Raw genomic sequence first — 27,974 nt, forward strand, 5'->3', positions numbered from 1 at the left:
GATCCCTTTCCCCAAGACAGGAAGTTCCATTTCCCTAGTTGCATTTTTCAGATCAAAACTTTTCAAACTGAAGCTATGTTGATGAGCCCATGATGGCTAAGAGATTCACTCGGGTATTAAGTCACAACACCACCTATTGGGCACTCCCACATCAGATATTAGTGCAAGGGCATGGTGCTTTTTGTGAAATGTGTAAACTGTTCTGGGATGTTAAATTCTATAAGTATGTGAAATGTCAATGTATTCTACTTGAGTGGGACACAATATATTGGGGCAGCTGTTTTAGTGGGACATATTCCCGGAAACCGATTTAGCATTAATGATGGTGAATGGTAATAGCTATTGTTGAACTGGAAAGGTATTGGTACAAGATGATTTTATGCTGAGTGGATGCCTAATGATTATTCAAGATGTCAGGTGTCAGATTCTGGGCTGTGATCTCTTGATACCACATCTCCAAATAAAAGGTTAAAAAGAATATTTTCTTCAGTACTCCATGGGCCTTCAAAAGGGACTGGGTTCCAGAAACACTAACAAAAATAGTTTCACAGTGTGGAATATGCAGTATTTTCCCTTTTTGGTAGGAAGGCAGAGATTCAAAACACTGAGGACTGTTGCTTTTACTGATTTTCTTCTTCCCTGCCTCTTTTCTTTGGGGGATAAGCCTGGGAAGTGCCATAGAGAGATGTGAAAAAGAACTTTGAGCATTCAAGTGAGCAAATGTAAAGTTATAGTTAAATACACATTTCCGGCATCCTCTTGAACATGTGCATTGTAATTATTTGCATTACAGTACCACCTAGAAGCTCTAATTAGGATTAGGATTAGGATCAGGGTCATGGCAGTAAGTGTTATACAAACAGACTTCTGATCCTGCAAAACCATATGCATGTGCTTAACTTCCCATAAAAGTTAGTCACACGTGCAGTTTGGGCCCATAGTAAGAGGTGGTCTCTGCCCTAGAATAAATAATCTATATCCCCCATATAGTCTTTATATCATCAAATGTTGTTTCAATTAATATCTTGTGCGGGTCATAGACATTTCAAAGCCCCTAGATATGTGTATCATTTTGTAGTAAGGCATACTGCTATGCACATCAGAACAGAGTCCAGGAAAGTCATTTATAATGAGTGCAGTACAATACTGTGATATCCTCACATAGCATAAACATAAATAATAGTGAGCTTGTGCTGGTTTTTATAGAAGTTTAAAATTAAGTTATAGTGCTAATTCTTTAAATAGCTGAAGAATGCAGGGAGAAGGTAGCTTATGCCACTTAGTGGGACTGCTCCTGATACAGAAGGAGAGGTATTCTTCTTTGCAGGTATGCCATGTATCTCCGGTGGCACATGACCAGGATTTATCAGTGAATTTGGTCAGCTGGTTGGATCATTAGCTTGCTCAGCTGGGTACTGACAGGAAATGGGACATGAATGCTGATCTATTCCCCTCCTCCCCAGGTGGGGCGCTGATTTCAGAGCCTGTTTGCAGCTGTAAAAATAATAGACATGAAGTGGGACATCAGGTGGGGCTGGATGTTATCAGAGCTCCAATAAGGATTTGCTTTACCCTCCCCCTGGAGGAAAATATGTGGGAGTTGAAAAGAGTCTTTCCATTATCCTATGTTGAATCCGTGCCTTTGACTGTTCATAGTTCCATCCTCAGCCATCTGTCGGTGCAAATCTGTGCAGCAGTTTGGAGTCAGGAATAATATGAGTCTTTTGCTTCTTAGAGAATTAATATCTAGACATTTTTAACTAATTCCAAAGTCCTTTGGTGACTTATAGAGAAGATTAAAAAAAAAAAATCTCAGCCCATTCCTAGCAGACAAGTATTTTTGTTGCTGACATGGGCTGTCCATCTGGGGAGTGGATTTTATTCTGAATAATCAGTTTGGGAGGATTCCTTTGAATAAGCAGTGAGCAGGTTTAATTTTTTTAAGTTTCAGCTCCAGTAATAAGCAGCCATTGCTCACCTAAGTTTTTAGACACAGCATGACTGAAACCATAAATGTATTGAGGCCTTGGGTCCCCCAGCAAAAGTGATGTTTTAAAATCCAAACAGGTTCAGACAGTCAATAGACTTAGAACACAACAGTAGCAGTAGGTCTAGCGAAACTAGCAGTGATAGTGGTTCTAAATTCTTTTGCTTCAAGACATAGGCTGATCATCAGCTGGGGTCAGGAAGGAATTCTCCAGTATATTATTATAGGTATGGGAATAGAAGCATCTGTATTCCTTTGAAGCATCTATACAGACTATGCAAATCTGTTCTATAAATTTATTCCCTTCTGCCTTAGGGGAACTTCTCCACTAACACACTGATGATTTCACCCCTACAGAGAGGGTTACTATAAATACCACATAACTTCTACTCACCTCCTGTTTTGAAGGAGTAAGTGGGACTCAGTCCATGTCTTCATTAGATGGAAGATTAACATTGCTGCGATTGATCTTCCAGAGTTTGATTTAGTGAGTCTAGTTAAGTCTTGCTAAATCAAACTCAGAGAGAGCCCCCACCAGCTGCCAGTTCTCCTGCTTCTGCAAGGAGTAAGGGAAGTCGACGAGAGTGTTTGCTTCTATTAGTCTCCCACTGTGGGGACGGTGGGGAAACGCAAAACAAGGTATGTTGGCTCCAGCTACATAATGAATATAGCTGGTGTTGCGTATCTTGATTCATCATTCCTTATGAATGTAGACCTGGCCTTAGATGGTACTTAGGCTTTCTGTTGCTCCTCTGAAGAGGGCTGTCTTCCTTTCTCAGTGTCTGTTTCCTGCTGCTGCTCACTGACAGCCCCCAGAAACTAGGGATGTAAAATCCCGTTTAATTAGTTACCAATTAAACGTTACATTTAACCAGTTAATAAATTAAATGGAGTGGGCAGGCTGGAGCAGCCCCTCCCTGCCCCCATGGACTTGAAGACCCTGCTTCTCTCAACTTTTAAAGTTCTCCCCTCTTCACTTTCCAGACTGAATCCCACAAGGGGTTTCCTGCCTCCAGTCACAAGGAAAAGAATAAAAAGGGGAAGAGACAGAGTCTTTAGCATGGCATTGGGGAGCACAGGTCCCCCTGTGGGAAATCACCCTGCAGCCCTCCACGTCCCAGGCTTGGGACATAGACTCAGCGCAAAGCTACACTCAATCCTGACATAGAACAAGGCCTGGGCCTGCCTCAGAAACACCCTGGGACATTGCTCTTCTGAAACAGGCACATCAGGTATGGAGCAGGCTCAGCCAGGCAGGATCCAGATGGAGAAGTTCAGTGTAAGGAGATCCAGGTGTGCACTGAGAGTATTCTGTGTGGGAGAGTCTGGGTGGGGAGCTTGGGGCAGGGGAGTCTAGGTGTGTGGGGATATGGATTCACAGAGGCTTTTTCATAGGGGAGGTTCCAGGTGCATGGGCAGTGGGACTCTGCATAGGCTTCCGGCTGAAGGTGTCCAGGGCTCAGCAGAGGTATCTGGATGTGGAGGTCTCTGTGGGGGGGAGGAGTTGGATACTAGGGGAGTCTGGTTCTGTGAGGTGGGAGTCTAGCGCAGTTAGTTGGGGTCAATGATGTGAGGGTCTGGATGTGGGGGCTCAGGGTGATGTGGGGTGTGGGACTCATCAGGGTGGGAGTTTAAGTGCAGGGAATTCAGTGGGAGGGGGTCTGGGTACAGGGCAATTCCAGATGCGGAGGCTGAGGTTCAGTGGAGTTGGCATAAAAGAGTAAGGAGGTTTTGAATGTACTAGGTGAGGTATGGCAGGAGTGTGGATGCGAAGCAGCTCCCTGTACAGTAACCCCTCCCCCCACAGATGAGACGTGATAGGGGCAGGAAGCAGGGGAGAATGCCGAGCTTTCTGCAGCTAGGAGAGATTTCTGAGGGTGCATGTGGCACAGCTACTCCTTTCAGGGAAAGAGGAAGTCCCATTCTCTCCTTCCTCCAGCGCAGCCAGGACTAGCAGCTGATTCTGGCTCAGCATAGGAGTCACTGGCTCAGGTGTCCCCAGCCTTACAGTGATTTACCTCTCTGCCATCTGATGTGGGTGCCTGAAATTCTGTACCTGCACTGCCAGCATATGTCTATACTGCATTCTTCTTTCGAGAGAGGAATGGAAATGCAGCCGAGCGAAATTGCAAATGAAGCGTGGATTTGAATTTCCTGTGCTTCATTTGCATAATCAGGGCTCGACAAATAATACAATCTACTCACCCGGGGCGAGTAGATTGTAACCCGGAAGAGCCGGGTTCGGGTGATCTGTGCATGCGCAGAACGATCTGCGCATGCACAGATCGCCAGACAGCACGGCTGGCGAGCGGGGCTCACCATGGTTCGGTGAGCCCTGTGTATAATCGAACCCATCCGCTATTTCGAAATACTCTATTTCAAAATAAAAAACGCCGTGTAGATGTGGTTATTTTGAAAGATACCCCTTCTTTCGAAATAACCATTAAACCTCATTTTTGAAGGAGTAAGAGTTATTTCGAAAGAAGGGGTTTCTTTCAAAATAACCGTGTCTACACAGTGTTTTTTATTTCAAAATAGGGTATTTCGAAATAGCGTCCGGACACGATTATTCAAATGAAGTATGGGAAATTCAAATCTGTACTTCATTTACAATTTCACTCTGCTACATTTGCATTCCTCTCTCAAAAGAGGAATCCAGGGTAGACATACCCCCAGGGAATGGTGCATGATTGCTCTCGTAGCTTCCCTTTACTTCCCTGACAAAGCCGTTTTTTGCAGGGAGCAAAGAAATCTGTGGGGGACGTTCTGCACATGCACAGTGGAGCAGAATTCCTCCAGGAGTAACCAGTCTATCATAATTCTTTGAGGGGGTTAACAACTGTGGACAAGAACTATCCAATGGATATAATGTACGTGGATTCCATGGGGCCATCAGGATTTGAGAGCTCCAGAGTCCATAATATAAGTGGAAATTGCTTTCAATAGTTAGACACTTCCTCCAGGAAACATTCCCCTTCCACCTCCCCACATACCTGAAAGCTACTCCTGCAAAGCCAGTTGTCCAGTAATTGATCCGTATAGAGCTTGTGGAGAAGAAGGAAAGTTTTCTTCAGTTTGAAGTTACCCTGACATCTCTGAGACACTGCCCGGCTTATAAATTCTGCTGTGACATAAGATCACACCTGTAAAATTTCAAGCAATCTATGGGTCAGAAATGGGATTATAACAGGGGACTGCCTTCCCTTAACTAATTAGAGACTGGTTGTTCTCCACAGTTACATTCATAAAAATGGCTATCAGCTGTATTGCTTTGGACAGCTAGGAAAATGGGATCCTGTGATTGGTGTTTCAGAGGCTTGAATGACTAAACAGTTCCTGGGCTCAGTTCTACTGTGTTTAAGGAGGATAATGGCTATTAAAATCTAATCCAAGATGAATTCAGTTTCCTCTGCCTCTCTCTGCCTTTAATCTTCCCTCCAAGTTCACAGCTCTCTTTGACTCCCTCTGTTCTCATGTCAGCAGTCCCAGGAAAGTGCAATAGAGAGAGAAAGCAAGCAGCAGAAGAGGTTAGAAAAGCAGAGATTTCTAGCAGTGCAAGCACTGACTTTGGATTAAAATCACCACAATTTGTCTGAAAGCAAAGTCTTAAAGGAAACCAGGGGATTCAAGAAAGTTATTGCAAACGTCCAGCAGTGAGCAATAGTTAGATCACAAAGAGTTCCACTCTGCCCTGCTTAGCCCTCTGAGATTTACCGCTGCAGGGTGGTTTTCTTTATTTCTTTTTCTCCACCCCCTCTTTTTTTTTGCAGCGTAGTAGGTTCAGGGGATGCTAAAGAGTGACAAGGCCTTTCATCTATAAATGACTGGTTCAAATGCAGTCAGTATCATATAATTGTTGTTGTATTAGAATCCCAGACCAAATTGCATCCTGCAACTGTAGTCTGATCTGGCCTCACCTTCTAGCTCCTTTTTGGGTACTCCTGACTTGACAGGAAGAGTAAGAGAGATTTCATTGTGCCCTCTCCTGGAGGCTTACTTGTGTTCTCTCCTGTTTTGGCATTTCCCTTAATTTACAATAAGTTATCCAGGTTGAAAGCATGCAACTTCTCTTTGTCTATTGGAAAGAGGAAAGGCCCTTGTACAAGCTGTGTATTTGTTCAACTAAAGTTTTTTGCTGGGGTACGTCTAAACTATATTCCTCTTTTGAAAGAGGGATGTAAATTAGACATATCGAAATTGCAAATGAAGCTGGGATTTGAATTTCCCACACTTCATTTGCATAATTGCATTACGGCATTCTGTCAAAAAACGCTATTTTGAAAGTGAAACCACGGTCTAGACGCAGTTCTTTCGAAAAGAAAAGCCTTTTTTGAATGATCCTGTATTCCCTTGAGTAAATTAGATCCCTGAGGATCCTTTTGTTTTCAAAAGAACCATGTCTAGACCGCGATTTCACTTTCAAAATAGCGTTTTTTGACAGAACGTCATGATGCCATTATGCAAATGAAGCGCGGGAAATTCAAATCTTGGCTTCATTTGCCATTTTGATATGTGTACTTTACATCCCTCTTTCGAAAGAGGGATGTAGTCTAGACATACTCTTGGAGATTAGAGGGATTCTGTGCTGGCTGCTTGATGTCCTATGCAGCGTTGCTTAATGTAGTGATTTTAGTGCCACTCTGGCAATTTGGGGGTGTTTTTGTCTCATGTAAACATGACAAGGGTCTGTAAATTCATGAATCACCCTCCCCAGGTCAAAATGACTACCATCCATTCCTGTCCATCAAGATGGCTGCCATTTCCCCAAAGTCTCGCTGTCTGTGGAAGTGAGGCCGCCCTGAATAAAGCTGCCTGCCATCTCTTACTGTTTTCAGCAAGATGGAAGCCCTGCCTACAGGGAAGGTGACTGCCACTTAATGGACTAGGAGGCCAGACATAACAGGGATTGTGATGAGCAGTAAAGACACTGAAAGATGGAGGAGAGCAGGCACTAGAGGGTGGGGTAGGAGACAGTTAAGCTGTGTCTACACTGGCAAGTTATTCCGGAAAATCAGCTGCTTTTCCGGAAAAACTTGCCAGCTGTCTACACTGGCCGCTTGAATTTCCGGAAAAGCACTGACGATCTAAAGTAAAATCGTCAGTGCTTTTCCGGAAAAACTATGCTGCTCCCATTCGGGCAAAAGTCTTTTTCCGGAAAACTGTTCCGGAAAATGGCCAGTGTAGACAGCACAGTAGTGTTTTCCGCAAAAAAGCCCCGATCGCAAAAATGACGATCAGGGCTTTTTTGCAGAAAAGCGCGTCTAGATTGGCCACGGACGCTTTTCCGGAAAAAGTGCTTTTCTGGAAAAGCGTCCTGCCAATCTAGACGCGCTTTTCCGAAAATGCTTTTAACGGAAAACTTTTCCGTTAAAAGCATTTCCGGAAAATCATGCCAGTGTAGACGTAGCCCTCGAGTTTCAGGGGAATGGGATGCAGGGCGATGTGAGGGCAGGAGGGAAGCTGAGGGGGTGCAGAGAACAGTGATGAAGGTGGGAGATGGAATGGATAGAATATCAGCTCCCCTACTTTGGGGGCAGCATTAAGACACAGTGTCAGGGAAGCATTGGGAAACCCTATGTTGCCACTGCCCATGGAGTGCTGTACTACAGAGGCTTTCAGTTGCCACGGTTGTCATCTCAGGCACCTTCTACCAACACTATATTCCCCTAAGAAAATGAGATATTAGGTCATTTGGGAAGTGTGGCACAAGGCCAGCGTCTCTGATGTAAGACTGGGCTGATGGCTCCAGAAGGCCTTGTGCATCCCAACCCGATCTTCCACAATTCTAAGAAGCTGGACAGGGGCCCAGGCCTAACTGACCAACTCCCAAGCTGACTAAACAGTTTCATACTGGTCGGGAGAGACGGGGGGAATTTAAAAAAGCTTGTACTGATCAGGCGGGGTTTGCTTATGGCCAGTTCATTTACACATACCATTAGTGAAGCCATAAGAACTTCTTGGGGGTTATTTCTGTGAGGAGTGTTGCTACAGTCATTCTATCTGAGGTCAGTTCCTTAAAGAGAAACCAGCTACTGATTTGTTATACATTGTGGCAGGGCAGAATATGGCTTGCCTGACACATAGGCCACATCTGTGCTTGGAGCTGGGGATGTCATTCTTAGCTTGCATAGATATACCCACACTAGCTCAAGCCCCAGTTACATAGCCAGGGGGTCTGGGAGGCTAAGTACTTGGGGTGACTAGCCCAAGCTTCTGGCAGAGCTACACAGCTCAAGCTAGTGCAGGTACATCTCTGTGAGCTGGGAATCACACTCCCAGCTCCAAGCCTAGACATAGCCTGAGATGGGCTCAGATTGCCAAATCCTTGCCTCTGAGAGCTGCCAGTCCCCAGAGCATGTGCCCTGGCTGGGCAGGGGGCAGTATTACTCACACTCTGATAAGCCCTGCCCTTGAGGGTGCATCCAGACGGTGACACTATTTCGGGATACTTCTGGTATCCCAAAATAGCTATTCCGCATCTTTTAAATAAGCCCATTATTTCAAAATAGCTTTTGAACTAATGGGCTTGCTGTGTTGACATCCCTGTAAACCTTGTTCCACGAGGATTAAGGGACGTTTCAAAATACACTCAAAATAACGTACGCAATTTGCATAGCTCAAATTGCATAGCTTATTTTGAGTTATGGGTGCAGTGAAGATGCACCCTAACTGTTTCTGGTTCTTCAGAATCAGCTCTTGCCTGCATGCTTGTCCCCCACTATACCTAAACCTGTGTTGATGGTCCAGCTGTCTCTCCACCCTCATTTTAAGCACACTGCCCCATACACCTGGAGCATCCCCTCTCCTTCTGTATACACGTCCTGTCCTCCTTTAAATCTACTTGTGACTCATTTCCTTCTGTCTTGAGCTCCTTTGCTGTTCTCATCTGCATGTTGGCCAGGAAGCCTATGTATTTAAAAGCAAAGCAAAGCAAAGCAAAGACCGGGGAGTAGGGCACAGAGTCCTGTTGCCGGTGCCAACTCCTGCCGGCTGCTGGCTGGACCCTCCTACCTGGGGGAGGGGGGCGGGGGGCGCATGAGGGTACACATGGCTTTCATGTACCCTCCTTGAGTCACTTGTGACTTAAACCAAAGCAATGGTTTGGTTGTACCAGGAAAATGGGATGCGCCTGCAATGGGATTGCTTCTCACAAACCCACCCAGAAAAGAAACAGAATCACCAGGCAGGGGAAGGGGACTGTCTAGGAACATGCTTCCCCTGTCTGGGACTGCCCCAGCCTTGAGCCTCCCACCCTCAGGCACTCTTTAGAAAGAGCAGGGGCTGAAGCTCTCTTCCCCACACTCCCAATTCATGTGGGAACATTACTGGCTGTTCCCCTTCCTCAGGGAGGCAGGGGAAAGTGCACAGTTTGCTGCATTCCTCACTCTGCCTGGGGAGTGCAGGGGGCAGATGAACTTGGCTCTGTCTGTACCAGGGGACATGCACCACTCCCTGGCTCTGTCTGATGGAGCTTCAGTGGCCATGGAGAGGTGCTTCTCACCTGGCTCCAAACTGCTGCGATGAGAGAGGCTGGTAGTTCTCTCTCTCTGGGACAGTGCCCCCCATCCCATCTGGGACTACCCAAGTAGTGGGGGGAGGGCGGGCTGATGCTCCCCCACCTCCGATTTTTACGGGAATATTGTTGGATGTTCTCCTTCTTCAGGGACCAAGGGGAAAATGCACAGTTTGCTACATTTCTCACTGTCTTGGGAGCACAAGGGGGAGATAAACCTGGACCTTCCAAGCCAGGGGACATGCACCCCTCCCCTGGCTGTACCTTCTGGAGCTACAGCGGCCAGAGAGAGGCGCTTTTCACCTGGCCCCAAGCTGCTGTGGTGAGAGAGGGCTGGGGTAGTTTTCTCTCCCCAGGGCAGGGTGCATACTGAGTTCCTCATCCGCAGCCTCACACCTGAGCAATGATTTAAATGAAAAGCAAAAATTAATTTTGTTAAGGACCTGAGCAAGGTCAAGCAAATCTAGTAATTAAATATGTATTCTTACTTTGTTACTAACTCTTGAACACACTTGAACCTCCTTTCTTTGGGTGTCCCTAATCTGGGAACACCTGTGGTACAGAGGAGGCAGCATCTCTGTGCCACCATTCCCCCTTGCCCTGGCCAGGAGAATGGCAGCGCAGCCATGCGCTTCTCCTGTGGCTTTTCTCCACTGCTCCCATAGCAAAGGGGGAAGGGGGAGGTGCCTGGGAGCAGCATGGGATGCGGAACCACATGTGCCCCCAGGAGCGGGGTGTCAGGTAAGTGCCCCGCCCACATCTGCCTCATGCCCAGACCCCACAGCACCCTTCCTGGCCTGACAAAATCTTTACTCCGTCATACCCTGTTTCCCAGGGTTGCCAGATTAAAGAGATTCCAGTGAACAACAACTGAAAAAATTGTAGAAAGATCTAGGTTACTTTATCACTTTTTTCAGTTCATCAAGTGTGGAGTAGCTCTTTTAACTTTTGGAAACACCCTATTATGGGAAGATCTGGTAAGTTTATACTGCACCTGCCTGGGACTCTGTGTGTGTTTGATAGATTGGAAACTGACTTTAAACAGGAGAGAAACTCACACTGTCAGGTCACTTTCATAATAGTACCAACCCCAAATGTTCAAAATAATGAATCAGGCTCACCAAAAATCATGAGTTTATCATGAAAATAATGACACAACATAAAAAGAATAGATTTGGCAACCTTTCAATTTACATTCCACTTTTTGAGCCTTTAAGGTACACTGGGATCACATTTTGAAGCGTTCTGCACAGCTTGACTTCAGGAGCTGGGGCTTTAAGGAAAGCAATCATTATCTTGAGACTTGTGACAAAATCATAGGAGTTGGCAGCACAACTTAACATTTCTGTTTAAAGGCCAGAAACAAAAAATTACAGAGCTTGAGTTGCAGATTTCATAGAAGAATATTTTAAATCAAACACCAAGAAAATCCCACATTTTAAAGTTGAGGGCGGGGGAGGGGAATTGAGACTTCTGAAGCATAACAGGGCAAGGTAGGCAGGAAAGGAAAATAAATAGACTCAGGTGCTCTAGGCAGCTCTTCCTCTTGAAAGAAAGTTGGAGGGTCACATTTTGTCCTTAATCAAGTAAAACTTCTATTGTCATCAGTGCCTTCTCTCATCGATATAAACATCACAGTAAACACGTAATAACATGTGTGGTCAATAACTATACACTTCACAATTAAATATCTGAGCCATCTTATCCAGAGTTACACATCTTATATGCATTGCCTCAGGGACTGCATTTTCTGGCATATTCTGAATAGCGCAGAGCACACAGATGGTGCCCAGTGAATAATACAAATCATGACAGTAATCATCAACTTCATGGACTTTGTGGATGCAATTTCTGTTCTTTGTTCTGCAGTTGGCTCAAGTACAGCTGAAACTCTAAGAATCTGAGGTAGAATCACATCTGATACTCATATGACACTTTCACATTCCTTCCTTTTCTCAAACGCAAAACAAAAAATGACAAAACAAAATGGTTTTCAGTTAAAATCTAAAATTGAACAGCAGGCATTGCTGTACAACCTGGCCTGGGGCAGAACCTGCCACCCATTTGGTGGTTACGTGCTTGCCTCTTATTTGACTCTCATTCTCTTTCTTTCTTTAGCCTTCCAGACCTCGCTGCTGCTTTTCTTACTGTCATCCATGTTGAACATATGGATGGGGTTATATGAATGCAAATAATAGTCACATTCCAATAGTGATTCCATTCCCCGTGGCATAAGCTCTGATTGGGGCAAAATATAATAGAAATATTTACTAATGGAAATTTTGAATTGGACTGATGACCCCAGCTACTCTATGGTATTTATGGAATTCAGAGGTGTATTCATATAGGCCCCCAAACACAAATTGAGGTGGAAACCCTAACACACAGTTCTGAAATAAGCCCTTATCAATCCTGCCCATTGAAAACATTCCTTGTAAAGTTCACCAACTTCTCCTTCCGGTCCCATGTTGCCTTCTTCTCTGTCACCTAAGGCTCTTGGACTCCAGGATTCCTAAACATTGCTGGGGTGAGATTTCTGGCCTGTTGCTGTATGAGGGACAACAGCAGATTGTGGTTGTAGAGGGACTAGAACTGTGAACGACTGTCCCCCAGGGCCTCAGCTGTTCAGAGCTTGAGGACACAAGGTTCACTGTACATACTGATTTTGGGTAGCTCGTGTTGGGCACACAAAATTGTGGCTCCTAAAATATAGGGTGACTTTGGAAACTTGCTGTTAGTCCCCTCCCCCTCTGAGCACACAGATTCATTTCTGGAGTGTTTCTGGCTTCTTGCTGTCTACACAGACGAATGAGGTCTCAGCTACAGTGACTATTCACTGTTCTTTCTTCCTCCCACGTTTGTGCGTTGTCCCCCTTTTCTCTGTGCTTCTCCTCACACTTTCCTTTCTTGGTGCTTAGATTACATGCCAACAGCAGCCTTATAAATACTTATGATTCTCATTGACTGCCGTTTTGACTATCTTCCTTCTTTTTTCACTTCCCCTTAGCTCTATGCAGTCCTTTCCTGTCTCTCCTTTTCTTCTCTTCATTATTGATTATTACTGGTATTTGAATGGTGCAGCTAATGAGGAAGCATGTGCAGCACAGAGTCAAGCATACTAGATAGGGTGTCCATTTTCCCCTCAGCTGGAAACAGGAGTGTGGGGCTGGCCAGAGCTGCTGGGCATTGCTGCTTGCCCACCTGAAAGTTCTTCTGCACCCCCCTTTGAGCCAAGTAGCAGAGATGGTGTTTGGGAGGAAAGAAGAATGGGTATGAGCTGGGATCTGGGCAGCAAAGCAGGCTGTGAGTGTGCAAGAGTATGTGGGTACTTTTCACAGCTGGGAGATTAGGCTACTGAACTACAATCCAGCTACAGCGACGTGCCCCTTTGGGTGCTGGGATAGCAGGGGGTAGGGAGAAGGTTCCGGATAGCACTTCTTGGGAAAAGATGGGAGGCCAGAATGTGACAGAAGGGGGCAACTGGAGGTGGACTGGGGAGGAAAAGAGACTGGGAGGGTGGGGACTGGAGAGGGCTCTGGAGATCAACCTTGAAGGATGGGGGGGTGGGGAGTTCACAAGCCTGGTGTTAGAGCCCTGGGGAACACTCCTGGGTGGGGGGCACAAGACCAATGTGGGAGCTCTATGTGTGGGGAGGGGAAGATATGACTTGGTGCTATCAGGTACTGACCATCTGCTTTACCTGGTAGGTAGGAGGTTACCACAATGGAAGGTCAGGAGATACATTTGATGTGGCACAAAAATACATCATGGTAGCTTCTTTTACAGCAGGTGTGGGGAACCTTTTTTGGGTTGGGGGCCATCGACCCACAGAAAAATCAGGTGGGGGCCACACAAAAGTGAGAAGCAAAAAACCCAACCCAAACAAAAACAAATCCTCACTGATGTGGCCCCTGATTGAGAAGGAGAAAGACACTCCCCACATTCCCCTCGCACAGCAGAGCCTAGAGGGGCCCAAGCTAGATTTTGTGTGCTCCAGCCCCATGGAGGGATAGCAGGGGGAGGACAGAGAATCAAGATTGGCTCCCCTATGCTGGGGGGGAGCCCTGAGCCTTGGGGACTGGATCCAGGCAAGCCAGGGGCAGCATCCGGCCCTCAGGCATTAAATTCCCCACCCCTGTTTTACAGTGAGTCATTTATGTTGTAGGAACAGAGCTGGAGCAGAGGATATTGTCTTTGAAAAGTCATGGAAGATGGGAGAGATTCCAGAAGACTGGAAAAAGTCAATCATGGTGCCCATAGATAAAAAGGGAAATAACGACAACCCAGGGAATTACAGACCGGTCGGTTTAACTTCTGTGCCAGGAAAACTAATGGAACAAATAATTAAATAGTCAATTTGCAAACATCTAGAAGATAATAAGGTGATAAGAAATAGCATGGCTTTGTCAGGAACAAATCATGTCAAACCGACCTGATAGCTTTCTCTGATAAGGTAACAAGTCTTGTAGATAGGAGGGAAGTGGTAGGTGTGCTGTATCTAGATCAGTGTTTCTTAAACTTTTTAAGACTGAGGAACACCAAACAATATATTTTTTTTATGGGAAACAACAAGGATTTTCTTTTGTTGAGAAAAAAAAAAGGCTTGCATCTTTAAGGGCAGCCATTTGAACTCTGTTCTCTATGTGTGTGGTGACTATATTTTCTGAACCAAAATTAGGGACACATTAGCCACATCCCCTGTTAACCATGCCCCTGACTCTCAGGGTCAAGATGGACACATGACCAGAAGTAAAAGGTGTCGTGTGACCCCCTCTAAGAACTTTTCCCATCATATTTTCCCACCATACTACCAATAGGGATGAGTTTGGCCCCCACCAAACCCCCCTCATGCAACTATCCTGAAATTGCATTAACCCAATTTATATCACATTAACTGGGGGGTGGGAGGTGGAGGCTGGGGGAAGTTTTTCCTCTAAGATTTTCTTCCATGAGCTGAATGAATTTGTGTTGTGCACTAGTATTGAGTTCATGTGGCTTGTTTGAATGTACCACTGTGGCACTCAAGTTATTAATAATATCTTATAACCTTCTCACTTCTCCCTCTGCTGCCCTGTCTCCTCCCCTTACTCCATCAGCTCCCCGGTGCCTGCTGCCCCCCCCAACCCTCACCCTTCTCTGCTGTCCTGACTCTTGCCCTTCTCACTGCCCTCAGCCCTCATGGGACCTGCACCCCTCCTTGCACCAGCCCTTCTCTCCCCCCTCTGCCCACTCCTCAAGTATCCCCACTCTGATCATGTGTAGCTACCCCTCCTCATCTCCTATCCTAACATCTCCTTCTGCACACCTGCCCTGCATCTCTCCTCTGGTGCTGGGAAGGGGCAGTGGGAGAAAGGGCCATGCACAGAGTGCACCAGCAGAGCCCAAGTGTACCCCGCTCTGCAGCGTTCAGCCGGGTTCTGCGCGCTCCCTGCCGGGACTCCGGCAGCAGCTCCCAGGAACAGCTTGCCGGGTTTCACCCCCAACCAGCGCCCCTCCTGCTCCAGCAGCGGTGGCAGCTGCCTGTGGATAGAGGAGGCTAAGCTGGCAGCCGCACACGGCAGAGGCAATCCCGCAGCGGGAGGGAAGGGCCACGCAGGAGGACACGGGGGGCACTGCATGTGAGCTCGGAGCTCTGGACACTGCGCACCACTGGCAGCAACCATGGCTGCCCGCGAAAAGCGGCAAAGAGCCACTTAGGTGCTGGATGGAGGTGGGGAGTTGCTGCTGCACCATTCTAGTGCTGGGTGTCTTTAAATCCGCGACTGTCCCAGAAAAAAAAGAGATATATGGTCACCATATCCCTGCGGCACACCTCCGACTGCTGCCGCGGAACACACTTTAAGAAATGCTGATCTAGACTTTAGTAAGGCATTCGATGCAGCCTCACACAACCTTCTCATTAAACTAAGGAAATATAATCTATATGGAGAAATGGTCTGAGGTAAAAAGGATGAAATTCAATAAGGACAAATGCAAAGTACTCCATTTAGGAAGGAACAATCAGTTTTACACATTCAAAATAGGAAATGACTGCCTAGGAAGGAGTATGGAAGAAAGGGACCTGGGGGTCATGGTAGATCACACGCTAAATATGAATCAACAGTGTAACACTCGCAAAAAAGCAAACATCATTCTGGGTTGCATTAGCAGGAAAGTTGTAAATAAAAAAGCAGAAGTAATCTGTCAGTTCTACTCTGCTCTAATTAGGCCTCAACTGTAGTACCGTGTCCAGTTCTGCCCAGTAAACATATTGGAAAAAGTCCAGAGAAGAGCAACAAAATGATGAAAGGTCTAGAAAACATGACCTATAATGCAAAATTGAAAACAATGTATTTACTTTGGAGAAGAGAAGAGGACATGATAGCAGTTTTCAAGTACCTGAAAGATTGTTACATGAAGAAAGGAGAACAGTTATTCTCCTTAACCTCTGAGGATAGGACAAGAAGCAATGGGCTTAAATTGCAGCAAGGGAAGTTTAGGTTAGACATTAGGAAAATCTTCCTGACTGTCAGGGTGGTTAAGCACTGGAATAAATTGGGAAACTGTGGACTCTCTCCAGCATTGGAGATTTTTAAGAGCAGGTTAGACAAACACCTATCAGGTATGGTCTAGATAGTGCTTGGTCCTGCCATGAGGGCAGGGGACTGGACTTGATGACCTCTTGAGATCCCTTCCAGTCCTAATATTCTATGATTTTATAAGGGGCGGGTTCAGTGAAGTGAGGCAAACTTTCTCTTTCCCCATCTCTCTCCTGGGCATCTTGTTTTTAAACAGCCTTCACTTCTGAGACCATTTTCAGAATGAGCATTAGAAGTAAATAAAGGATGCAACAGAGCTGCAAGGGCTTGTGACAGAAAACTAGCTGGGAATGCCAGGTGATGGGAGCAGGCAGTAGGATTGCTGCTGTCTCTATGGATTGGCTGTGCTCATGGCTGTGTCTGTTAACTTTTCTCAGAAAAGGAGGGTGAACTTGTCTACTCTCTCAGGGAGGAGAGCTGTGGCGGGGTCTGAAGAGAACATTTCAGACCTATTCCTCATCCACAGCTAAGGATTTTTTTTCAGTTTTCTTGTCAATGCTGGGCTAGAATCAGGCAAAACACCATTAAATCACAGAAGGAGCAGATTCTCAGCTGGTATAAATCTGTAGCTCCATTGACTTGGAGCTAGAATAATTGACATCTGAAGAAGTGGGTTGTGCCCACAAAAGCTCATGATACCATCTACATGTTTTGTTAGCCTTTAAGATGCTGCAGGACTATCTGTTGTTTTTTAAGTTTTTACATCAGCTAAGTATTTGAGTAACTCTGTCTCCTTTGTGTTCTCATCCTGTCTTCCCATTTTCTTCTCTGCATCAAAGCAAGCATTTTGTTCCACTTTCAGCAAAACTGAAATAAAAAAAAAAGTCAACTGTATTTCATTACATCTTTCTTTGACATTTTTAGAAAAGAAAGCTTTTCCTTTGAAACACTTTGCCTCACTCTACACAGCACAGTAGTAGTGGCCAGGCATGTGAAGGAGGGACAGGGAGATGGCTGCTCCCTTTTGTCATGCTTCGTTCCTTATCTCCTGATTAAAAGGATTCATGTTGTAATCTGATTTCTCCTCAGTTGTGAAAAGCCACCATCACTGAACAGCTGCAGTGCCCAGGAACAGACTTGGACAGGACAGTGTCCCATGAACTTGCCAAAGACTGAGCTGAACTCTTACCTGCCACTGTTTGTCTTCTCTTACAGGAATGAAACTGTTTTACACCAGTTCTGTTGCCCAGCAGCTGATGCAGAGCAGAAGCCTTCATCTCTGGACTCCTCACCAAGGTGGGAGATTGCTGTCACCATGGGCATCTTCTTTCCATCCCACTACCTCATCACTCTCCTACCTGCCCCATATACACAGCCCACACCCTGCTGTCATTCACCCCATCCCACCTATAAACCTGCCTCCGACATCGCTCTTCCTCATACACCCCTCACTCTTCTTTCCAGCTATGTCTACACTGCGATCTTCTTCTGGAAAAATATAAGCAAATTGCAAACTGCAATTTGCTTACCTTTTTCTGCTTTTTTTTTCAGAAGAGGCTTTTCCCACATTTGGCCCATCTACATTTGGCCAAATGTGGGAAAAGAGCCCTTATTCCTCATAAAATGAGGAATACAGGGCTTCTGTAAGAACATGCCCGCTTTTCTGGAAACTGTTTTTAAAAAGCTGATACATTCCCTGGACGCAGCAGAGTTTTTCTGGGAAATCCTGGAAAAATTCAATAGTGTAGACATAGCCTCTCAGATACACCACCCGATACATTACAGTCACATACTTCAACCACCACACACACACACACACACACACACACACACACACATGCACACACTTGGTCTCACTCTCTCACCCTCACCTCCTCCATCGGTGCTTAGGGCTTACGCCGGTATCACAGAAATCCCAACAAAGGTATTTCATAACAAATGTCATGGGTGGGACAGCTTGTTTTAATGCTATTTTAGCTGTTGCCAGGTGGGCTGAATTTGCCAGTGAAGGGTAATTTGTAATGGTACCAGCCTGCATACCTGTTAACATGTTAATGACCCACATTGACCATGCAGCTGAGACTGATGCAACCCTCCCTGCTTGGCAGGTGGCATCAGAACCGATCCCCAAAGTCCAAAAAAAAAAAAAAAAGGGCAAATCAAAAACATTCTGGAGATCCATTTCCAGCCAGCAGTGCACAAACAAAACCAGTCCCTAATGTCACTTCCTACAGTTCCACCGATAGGAAAATCCTGTCTTGAAAACAGCAGACAGCATGCTAGGAAATGCCCTAAGGGAGGGGTATGGTCCTAAGGCATTCCCACTTTGCTACTGGAAAGTGCAGCTTTTGACATGACTGTATTTCACTCTCTCCCCTGGCTGTTGTCAGCAATGGCTCCACCTGAGAGATGTCTGACCACTTTAGCTGGGCTGGGTGTCCTAGTCCACATTAAGCCTTGCTCTCCCTTCTCTCACACTGTCGCAGCACTGAGATACGATGCTGTCAGGGATCTCAGAAACACCTGGGCTAGACAAAATGCCAAGACGGATGCAGCCGCCACTCTCCATGTACTCTTTCATCATCACCCATTCCCAGCACCCTCTCTCTCACATTTGCCTGTCCTTCTCTGTCTCACCCAGACCCATGCACCTTCTTTTCTTAGCCTCTCATACGCCCGCTTTTGGCACCTAGAGGGCTTGTTTTTGGAGATTTATATCCCATTGGTGGAGTCTTTCATCTGATCTCTGACATTAACATTGGAAGCCAGCATTCCTGGGACTGGCTCCAGTGGGGAGGGAGGACAGGTGAGTTGCAGTGGTCTGCAGTATACCTTTGGCTTCATTTGTCCTGCTCACTGGAACAGCCTCTGTGTTCTGTTCACCCTTCAATGGCACGTTTGAGAACTGGACAGCTGTGAAGAGAACAAATGGGCACATGCATTCGGGGGATGTGTGGGGTCCTGCCGTACTCAGGGAGAGGCAGGGAGAGTGAGCTGCCTCCTGCCCTTGAGTAGCCAAGACTAAATGTGGCAGGAAGATAAGGATAAGCCTCTGTGCTGAACTGGCCTTCAGTGATGAGGGCCAACACTTGGGGAGGGTTGCCTAAGCCTTGAGTGGGGTCTAGAGCCAAACTTCAATGACTGTGATGGGGGATGTAAGCCCCATGAAGAGGTTACGTCTGGAGATTGCTACGATAGAGACAGTTGGGCCTCTCACCTGCAACTCTGGAAGGATAAAACTCTGGGTCGTGTGCTTTGCTTGGCTTGACTGAGACCACTTTTAGCCTGAGCTTTCAATGCCCACAACCCTTTGGGCTCTGCCCTCTTTCTGTCTGCTCCCTATGCCACCTCATTTCTAATGTGTTTGTGGGTGTTTTTCTGGCTTAGTTTTTAGTCCTTTGTGGATATAGCTACACTGTGATGAAAGGCCCGCAGCAGAGCCACAGCTGGCCCCGCTCAGCTAATGCGAGCTCTGGCTGTGGGGCGATACAATTGCCATGTAGATGTTTGGGCTGCAGCCCAGGCTGTGGGACCCTCCCACCTCACAGGGCCTCAGAGCCTGGGATCCAGCCTGAGCCCAAATACCTAAGCTGCAGAGTTATAGCTCCATGGCTCAGGCCCTGCAAACCTGAACAGCTGTGGGGCTCCCATTGCAGTGTAAACCTTATGGCTATGTCTACACTACAAGGTTTTTGTGCAAAAACAACTGTTTTTGCACAAAAAATGGCTGAGTGTCTGCACCTCAAGCATGTTTTGGCGCAAGAAAATTGACAGAATAGAGGACTTTTGCCAGTAGCCTTATTCCTCTCCCCATGAGAAATAACTCCTTTTTGCGCTACAGCTCTTGCGCAAAAAGGCAGGTGTGGACCCTCCAGAGGCATTTTTGAGCAAGAAACCCGTATGGGAAAAAGCACAGGTGCTCTGATAGCCATTCTGTGAATGACCATCAGAGCTTTCTTGCACAAGAGTATCAATGCAGTGTGGACACTTTTGTGATGTGCTTTGAGGTCTAGACGTGCTTTTGCACAAGAAGTTTTTGCACAAGAACTCTTCCGCAAAAGGCTTCTTGTGCAATAACCCTGCAGTATAGACTAAGCCTATGTGTCCCTGGTCTGCAGGGCTTAGTCACTCCCAGAAGGTCTTAAACTCTATGGTGAGTTGCAGGGTGCCTAACCCACAATCCTTCTCATTAACCCAGTAACTTCCTACAGCACTGGCAAAGATATTGCAAATAATTGAAGCCCATAATGTTTCAGACTCACTTGCTGTTTGTAGTAATGCTGGGGAGACACAGAATTCCTACCTCTATGTCTGCTGGGTGAATGGAGGCAGTAGAAATTATTCTGCAATTAGGGTTGCCAGGTGTCCGGTTTTGAACTGGACAGTCCAGTAGTTCTGTTTGGGAAACAAATTGAGAAAATATAAATGTCCGGTATTTTCTAAATAAGATGTCATGTAGATTGTGATGTAATGTCACGTATGTCTGGTATTTTTTATTGAAACCATCTGGCAACCCTATCTGCAATACTTTGTTTGAAAGCATCCTAGTATTTGTCATGCTGAAGCCTGCGCTTGAGCCCAGCCCATGGAGCTTGGAATTAGGTCACGGTCCAAACTTCCCCCACAAACTTCATAATTTGGGCTCCTGGTTATACCCTTTTACGTAACTGTCTCTTTGTCTGTCTCATGCCTTGACCTTGCCCGTTAGCATGTGCTGCCTGTTACCCTGTCTCCCTCCTTCCTTCGCACAGAGCCAGTCTCCCTCGCAGCTCTGGTGCGACAGTCCACAGCAGCTTCCTCATAGCTTGGCCATCGTGCCGAGGAAGCATATTTCCTGGAAAGAGGAAGAAGTGCTGGGAGGTTCCCAGGTATTGCTATAAGCCAGTGATACAAAGGCCCTCCGGGCTTGAGGAATGACTCTGCCTTGTGGGCAGTCCAAGTCTGGGTCCTGAGCTCAGTGTCTTAGCCCTCCCCTGCTTTCAGGATGCCAGACACTGTCGGTGCAATATGCTCATCCAGCCCACGAAGCTAAGAAAGCCCCTCATGTCACTGTTATCATGTGCTCTCCTCACAGCCAGGCCTGCTGAGAGACTGGGGAGAGGGAGGGCAAAGGGAGCAAGTGTCCCAAGGCCCAACGATTCTAAAGGCAGAACCCAGAGCCCCGGGCCCTTTAAATGGCCGTGGCATGCTCCGGGTGGCTCTACGGGCTGGGAGAGGGGGTGCCATACTCGAGGTAGCACTGAGGGCTGGTAGCCCCTTTTGCCTGAGGCTCCGGAGCTGCCCCCAAATCTTGCCCCGCTCTCCTGCCTGTAGCTGACCCCGGAGCAGCATTGATTGGCTAAAAGGCGGGTGGATTTCCATGACCCAGAACCTTGAGGATGATGGAAAGGAAAGAAATGAAAAGGAAAATAGGTGATAAGATCCTATAGGGACCCCTCTTCCCTTCCCCAAAGCAATAAAGCATAGCTTCCCACCAGCTTCTCCATGAGAGAAGTTTGTGTGGGGAAGATAAAGAGGGCAGGTACCTCTCCAGCTGTGTAGGGGCCAGAAACAGATACAGACATGACTCCTTTTCAGTGAGCAATCTTTAAATGTAGGCTGTGTGCTGGTGTCTGTCTCATAACAATGTGGTCCCAACAGTGTGGTGCTGCTATCTATTAGATAACCCGGGTTGGGTTTTTTTGTCCCCCTTTTTGTCCAAGATCAGACATTTTCCTAAATGAGATCAATCCTGTCAGAACTGATGCTGCTAATAACTGTCAGCCATCTAGTTTTAATTAGAGTTTGCTTCATTAATGCCTTGACTCCTCTCTGTGCAGCAGATTAAATAATGTACTTGCAGCTCATTTATACAAGCCCCCAAACTGCAGGGCTGAGCTGCAATCCTTTAATTAAACAGCCCGACTGATCCCTGCTGCTGCCTCGGCTCATCAGTCTAAGCCGATTAAAGAGAACAGGGACTAATAAAGAGCATAAACAGGGAAGTGACTCTGGTCTCTTCAAGGGACTTGGAAACTCGAGTGATAGTTGGTCAACTGACTTCCCTCCTGTAGGGAGCTTGCTTTGGTCCAAAGTACCCCATGGCAGGATCTACAAAAGTGGCAAGGCTTTTATTCCAGTGGGAAGAGTTACAGGCCAAGGGCATCACCAGTATTTGGGGACTGTCGAAACGGTCCTGCTTTCCTGGGACAGAAGGAGGGAAATACCAGATCGGTGTCTGGGGATGGAGCAGTGGGAGGGTAACATTAGACAGCAAAAGAGACGAAGGTAAAACCCGGCACCTAGAACAAAGAGAGGCATGGCACCAGGCCATCACAGCAGAGACAGAGTGTCAGGAGGGTTCTTACAAGTGATAGCCTTGCTGGGCCCTTAGTCAAGGTGGGGAGGGGGAGTGGGCTGCTCTGCACCCTGGAAGGGGCGGGGCCTCGGGTGAGTGGGGCAGGCCTGGGACTAGGCAGCCCTCCATGCTTCTGGGAGTATTCTGCACAGGCCTCCGGAAGCAATTCAGAGGGCCCAGGACTGAAAGGGATGGGTAGCAGGAAAGTGACTTTAGGACCTCAGAACAAGCTGACCATTTGGACAGCCACCCAAAAGAGATTCAGGTGCCACCCAGCTGATTTGCAGAGAGCACACAGACAGCAGCACGTGTATCTTTTTGTGGTGCACATCTGCACATGCCTCAGAACAAACAAAATTTATTCCACCCATGTATGGGAAAAGTTTGAGGGAACTCTGGTTGAGGGTGGGAAGAGAGTGACACTGGGCAGTGATCACTGGGATAAAACAGCAGGAAGCCTGCACATGGCCATAGCAAGGGTCCCAGAAGCCGCTGTCTCTGTGTGCTTTGTGGTGATGTTGTCTGTTGTCATGGCGTGGTTGCCCCTCTCTTTGTTGGTCATCCGTAGGGAAAGGTTTGAAATGCTACCGGGTGGGAACTGTCTGAGAGCAGATCAGTGTTTAACTCCTTAATGGGGGCCAACTCAAGGAAGCATTTTCAGTTACACCTGCTCTTCCTCCTCTGTCTCAGTGCACCATCAGCCACAAGGAAAATGAAGTCTCTGGAAGGCTGTGGCACCCAGCGCTTCTAGATGCAACCTCTCGCCTTGCTTTCTGGCAGCAGGCTGTGCTAGGGAGCACCGGCTTGAAAGACCAAAGGAGCTCTCACAGAGCTGGCACCTGGATTCTGAGGTTGTGCCTGGCATACCCAGGTCCAGCATGTAGAGTCAGAGTCATAGGAGTGTCACCAGCAGCCAGCCTCATGCAGTGGTGCTGGGCTTGGGATCACCAGGTACATGTTACAAAACTAAGGATTAGACTGGAGTTGTGAATACAGGGCAGGGACCATCTTTTGTTCTGATTGTTCTGCACCTAGCATGAAGGGTTCTGGTCTGTGCCTGGGACTGCTAGACACCTACTGCAATGATGAGAAAAGACACTTCATGGGGGACACATGAGCTGCCAGCCTTGCTGTCATGCTGGGCCTGCACCAGGGCCAGGCCCCAGATCACAGGAGATTTCATGGAAAAAGCACTGAAAACCTGCCCTGCTCTTTCCCTGAGTGCTGCTTAGGATTTGATTTGACCAAGTCTCCCCTCCCAGTTGCATGAGGCCACTGCTCTTTTTGTGCCGGCTTCTGCTGTTAACAGCAGAGTTTCATTCTGGGGATTTGAATAGCCCAGTAATTGCGTTCCTGCTTATCCCAGTCTCACACAGTGGAGTCTGGCGTCCCAGAACAATGACCTTAAAATGTGTCCAGCAGCAGCCTATCTCTAATGGGATTACACACCATTTGCCTTTGTTAAGAGGTAATGGGACTGAAATGAGAAAGATTTGTTTCTATTAGAGTAATGAGGGGAAATGCTGGAATTGCTATTGGAGGGAACAGCATGTTCATTCAGTTGCCTTTCCAGGGCTTGTTGGAGGCTGCCTTGGGCTTCGCTGCAGAGCAAATCAGCAGAAAAATCAACTGCACCAATGATGAGAAAAGTTCTACAGACTAGGTCAAGAAACTCAACTGTTGTAATGAACTTTGGGCTTGTGCTGGAGATAGGAGCAACCCTATCCTTGACCAGAATGGATGAGATCACCTGTATCTTTGTGTGGGTGGGAGGGAGGGGAAGAGGAGAGAATCCCAGCTGGGTAGTGGGTGAGGGAGATAATTCCCAGCTGTCTGGGGGGCGGGGGAAGGGATGTGATCTGAGCTGGTTTTGGAAGTGAGAGAGGCAGTAAGTTATAATCTCTGGCTCTCTTGGGATATGAAGGGGCTGAGGCTGCGATCTGAACTCTTTGGAAGGATAAGGGAGGTGGGCCTATTGGATCCACATGTACTAGTTTTCTTCTGAGATTTAATTTTTCCTATATAAAGTGCTGCTTAGATCCAGGATGAAACATGAGCAGTGCAACTGGCAAGTGCATACTTCACAATTACAGAGCAATTAAATGCTAACTCAATACAGTTGAGACTTCAAACAGCTGCAAACTCATTCCTCAAGTGCCTGCTGGATTAACCACTGCTGCAGCCAGGCTACTGCCTGAAACCTCAGCATCTTTTACCAGTGAGGAATGAGCCTTTGGTATCCACTCCAGGTCAGAGACTTCTGTAGCCAGGGTGAAATTTCTTCTTCCAGCATCTCTGAATTGCTAATTGTTTAACATGTTAATGGCAAATGGAAGCAATCCATTTATATGGTAACCAGTGACAATAAGCAAAGTGGTAACAAATGGATGCATAGATTTTGGACAAGGTCCTTTCAAATACCCTAAAGTCTCAGACATCTGGCCTGCAGACTTGTGGTCTCTCCTGCAGCAATGCACTCCTCTAAACTGTTGGGGCAGATGTGGCAATGAGGTGGTTTTTTGGGCAGTGGTGAGAAGGGGCCAAAAGCCACTTTATTCCTGACTCCGTAATTCTGATTCCTTTTTATCCTGAAAGGTTGTTTGTCCTCCTCCTCTTTCTGTGTCTTTACCTGCCTGTTTGTGTGGTGTTTGTATTATTTCTCTTCATGGGAAGAAACAGCCCACTGTAAACACTGAAAGACATTAATAAAAGAGAACTGTAAATACTCACTGCCAAGTTGACTCAGTGGCATGCCCCCTCCTGCCATCACACTATTGTATCCTAGAACCCTTCTTGTTGTTCTATCTAAGTTTGCTTTGTAAATTCCAACCACCACTTTGCCCCTGGGCCATATTAGGTTTTACCGCAGTCACTCAAAATTGCCGACCAGAATTCCATGAGCCCCCTAGCTCTCTTAAGCTGAAGTCACTGAAGTCAATTGGAACTGACTCGGTCCCTGGGCCAGGTGTCCTCCACTCTGTGCCACATTGGGACACCTGTCTACAGAACATGTAGCCAGGAAAGGACTGATGAAGATTCAAAATGAGCCCACATCCATCCCCAATGTCATTCTACTGAAATTGATTGAATTACACCACTGTTGATTCTGGTCTGTTATCAGCTGGCCTGTCATACGTAAAAATATGCCGTGGAGAAAACCCTATAACAATATTGTACACAGAGAAAATTCTGCCAGCTTTTCAGCTGATGGGATTGATAACAGGATATGAAGCCTGGCACCTTTAGATCACTGATTCCATCAAGCTTGGGTTTGCTATGCACCACAGCTGTAACCTTCTGGTGATTGTTCTCTAGCTCAGCATTTCTCAAACACAGCTCTGTGGACTTTGGGGCTATGTCTACACTGGCGGGTTGTTGTGCCAGAAGTATGCAAATGAGGCCAAGCATGGAATATCACTGAGCCTCATTTGCATACCTAATGAGCTTCCATTTTTGCAGAAGAGGCTCTTGTGCTAGAAGGAGCTGTCTACACTGCCCCTTCTTGCGCAAGAAAAACCGTCTTGTGCAATGCCGTTATTCCTGAAAATAATCAGTGTAGCAGCATTGCGCAAGATGGTTTTTCTTGTGCAAGAAGGGGAAGTGTAGACAGCTCCTTCTAGCACAAGACCCCCTGCTGCAAAAATGGCGGCTCATTAGGTATGCAAATGAGGCTCGGTGATATTCCACGCTTAGCCTCATTTGCATACTTTTGGCACAACAACCCGCCAGTGTAGACATAGCCCCTGATCAACTCCTATCCCACTGTCCCTCATGTGCACATCACTACTTGGAATGGATATGAGTAACACATCTTGAAGAACCACGGTTATAAAAGGTAGGTAACCATTTTTCAGCAATAATTCTGTTTCACTAGCGCTTCTTCTTTGCTCTCTTTTCTCCTCATTCCTTTCCCTCATTGAGGTCACCAACATGAATAGAGAATTTTTTATTTCTGAGCAGCTCATCTATTTCTTATTTTTTCCCCTCCCTGTAGACTTAATAATCTTCTGTTTGAGGCACAGCAGTTGCTGCTATGGAGATGCCACAAACAGATAGGAATGGGTCTGCAGAATACAACTGTAGAACAAAATATCCCCCCGACTCAGTGATGCACAGTTTGGTTTTAACCCTTTGCAGAGATATGGGGCCAGATGTGATGTTTGGATCCAGCTTCGAATCACCCAGAATTTGGGTGTGTGCAGATACTGGCTTTTGAATTTTCTTAGAAGTGGTAGAGACAGAAGCTGGCCATAATATGCTGATCATATCAGGATCCAGATTTGTACCATTTCAAAAGTTTGGGCTTGCTCTAATCTATGATCTGGGCCCATCTCTACAAGCACAGGATGATAATGATTATACCAGAAAGGCGGCAAGAGCAAGTACACTCCTGGGCTACATCTAGACTGGCATGATTTTCCGCAAATGCTTTTAACTGAAAAGTTTTCCGTTAAAAGCATTTGCGGAAAAGAGTGTCTAGATTGGCACGGATGCTTTTCCACAAAAGCACTTTTTGCGGAAAAGTGTCCGTGCCAATCTAGACGTGCTTTTGCGCAAAAAAAGCCCCGATCGCCATTTTCGTGATCAGGTTTTTTTGCGCAAAACAAATCTGAGCTGTCTACACTGGCCCTTTTGCGCAAAAGCTTTGCACAAAAGGACTTTTGCCCGAACGGGATCAGCATAGTATTTCCGCAAGAAGCACTGATTTCTTACATGAGATCGTCAGTGTTCTTGCGGAAATTCAAGCGGCCAGTGTAGACAGCAGGCAAGTTTTTCTGCAAAAGCAGCTGCTTTTGTGGAAAAACCTGCCAGTCTAGACACAGCCCTGAGGAACAGAGGCCCTGCTTTAACACTAATGTTCTTAACAACAAAGCTCTTGAGCCAGGAAGCTGTTGAGCATCTGTAACACCCACTGAAGTCAATGGGAGCGGTGGACATTCTGTAGCTCACAGCCCAAAGATAAAGGAGAGGCAAGGGAGGAGGTGGAGGTGGAAATGTAAGAGTATGGAACATAGGAGGAATTATTTCTATAGAGAACAATTTTTGACATTGTTTTCCACCAGACATTGGCAACTCTTTGGGGTTTCTTGTAGGGAGCTATTGTCATCCATTAGGACACTATCCACAAAATAGCAGCTGCTCACTTTGAAGGCAGCAGCAAAAACAGCAGGTGTGCTCTAAACACAAACCCACAGTAGCTCTGTTTGTTAACTGGGATTTGGTGGGACTGAACCAGTGACTCGAGCTCCTAAATGGGCAGCTTCATGTGCTTTCATCTCAGCAACAAGTACAGCCATTTCCATTCTGTTCACTTCAGGAATCCGCTCCCAACCTCCAGGTGAGGCGAAAGAGCTGCAGAAGTGTTGAACATTTGAGCAGAGAAGAATTATCTCTGGCAGCAGCTGGAGTCCTGTTTGTTGCAGTCTTCTGTAGGTTTGCCCTCCATCCACTCATTCCAGGGGGAAGAAGGCAGGAAACAGGGTCCAAAGGAAACCAGACCTAAGCCTCATACTGTATATTCTGAAAAATGCACATCAGAAACAGTGTGCATTTTGCTGCCAGCTCGTTCTGAGAGCTTGCGGCTGGTAGAGTCACAAACAGCTCCATAGCTTGGCAATC

General features: G+C 46.6%; 1 protein-coding gene across 8 annotated transcripts in view; it reads left to right on the plus strand.

Moving 5' to 3' along the window:
* Positions 1-27,974, plus strand: part of IQSEC3 (IQ motif and Sec7 domain ArfGEF 3) — a 154,803-nt gene that overhangs the window by 68,686 nt on the left and 58,143 nt on the right. For all 8 annotated transcript variants that reach the window (XM_075940825.2, XM_075940821.2, XM_075940816.2 and 5 more), the window contains exon 2: positions 17,234-17,314. In XM_075940825.2, the coding sequence (XP_075796940.2) occupies positions 17,234-17,314 (81 nt within the window). The remainder of the gene's footprint in view (positions 1-17,233; positions 17,315-27,974) is intronic.

This window comes from Pelodiscus sinensis, chromosome 1 (assembly GCF_052426305.1).
Source record: "Pelodiscus sinensis isolate ZL-2025 chromosome 1, ASM5242630v1, whole genome shotgun sequence".
NCBI lineage: Eukaryota > Metazoa > Chordata > Testudines > Trionychidae > Pelodiscus > Pelodiscus sinensis.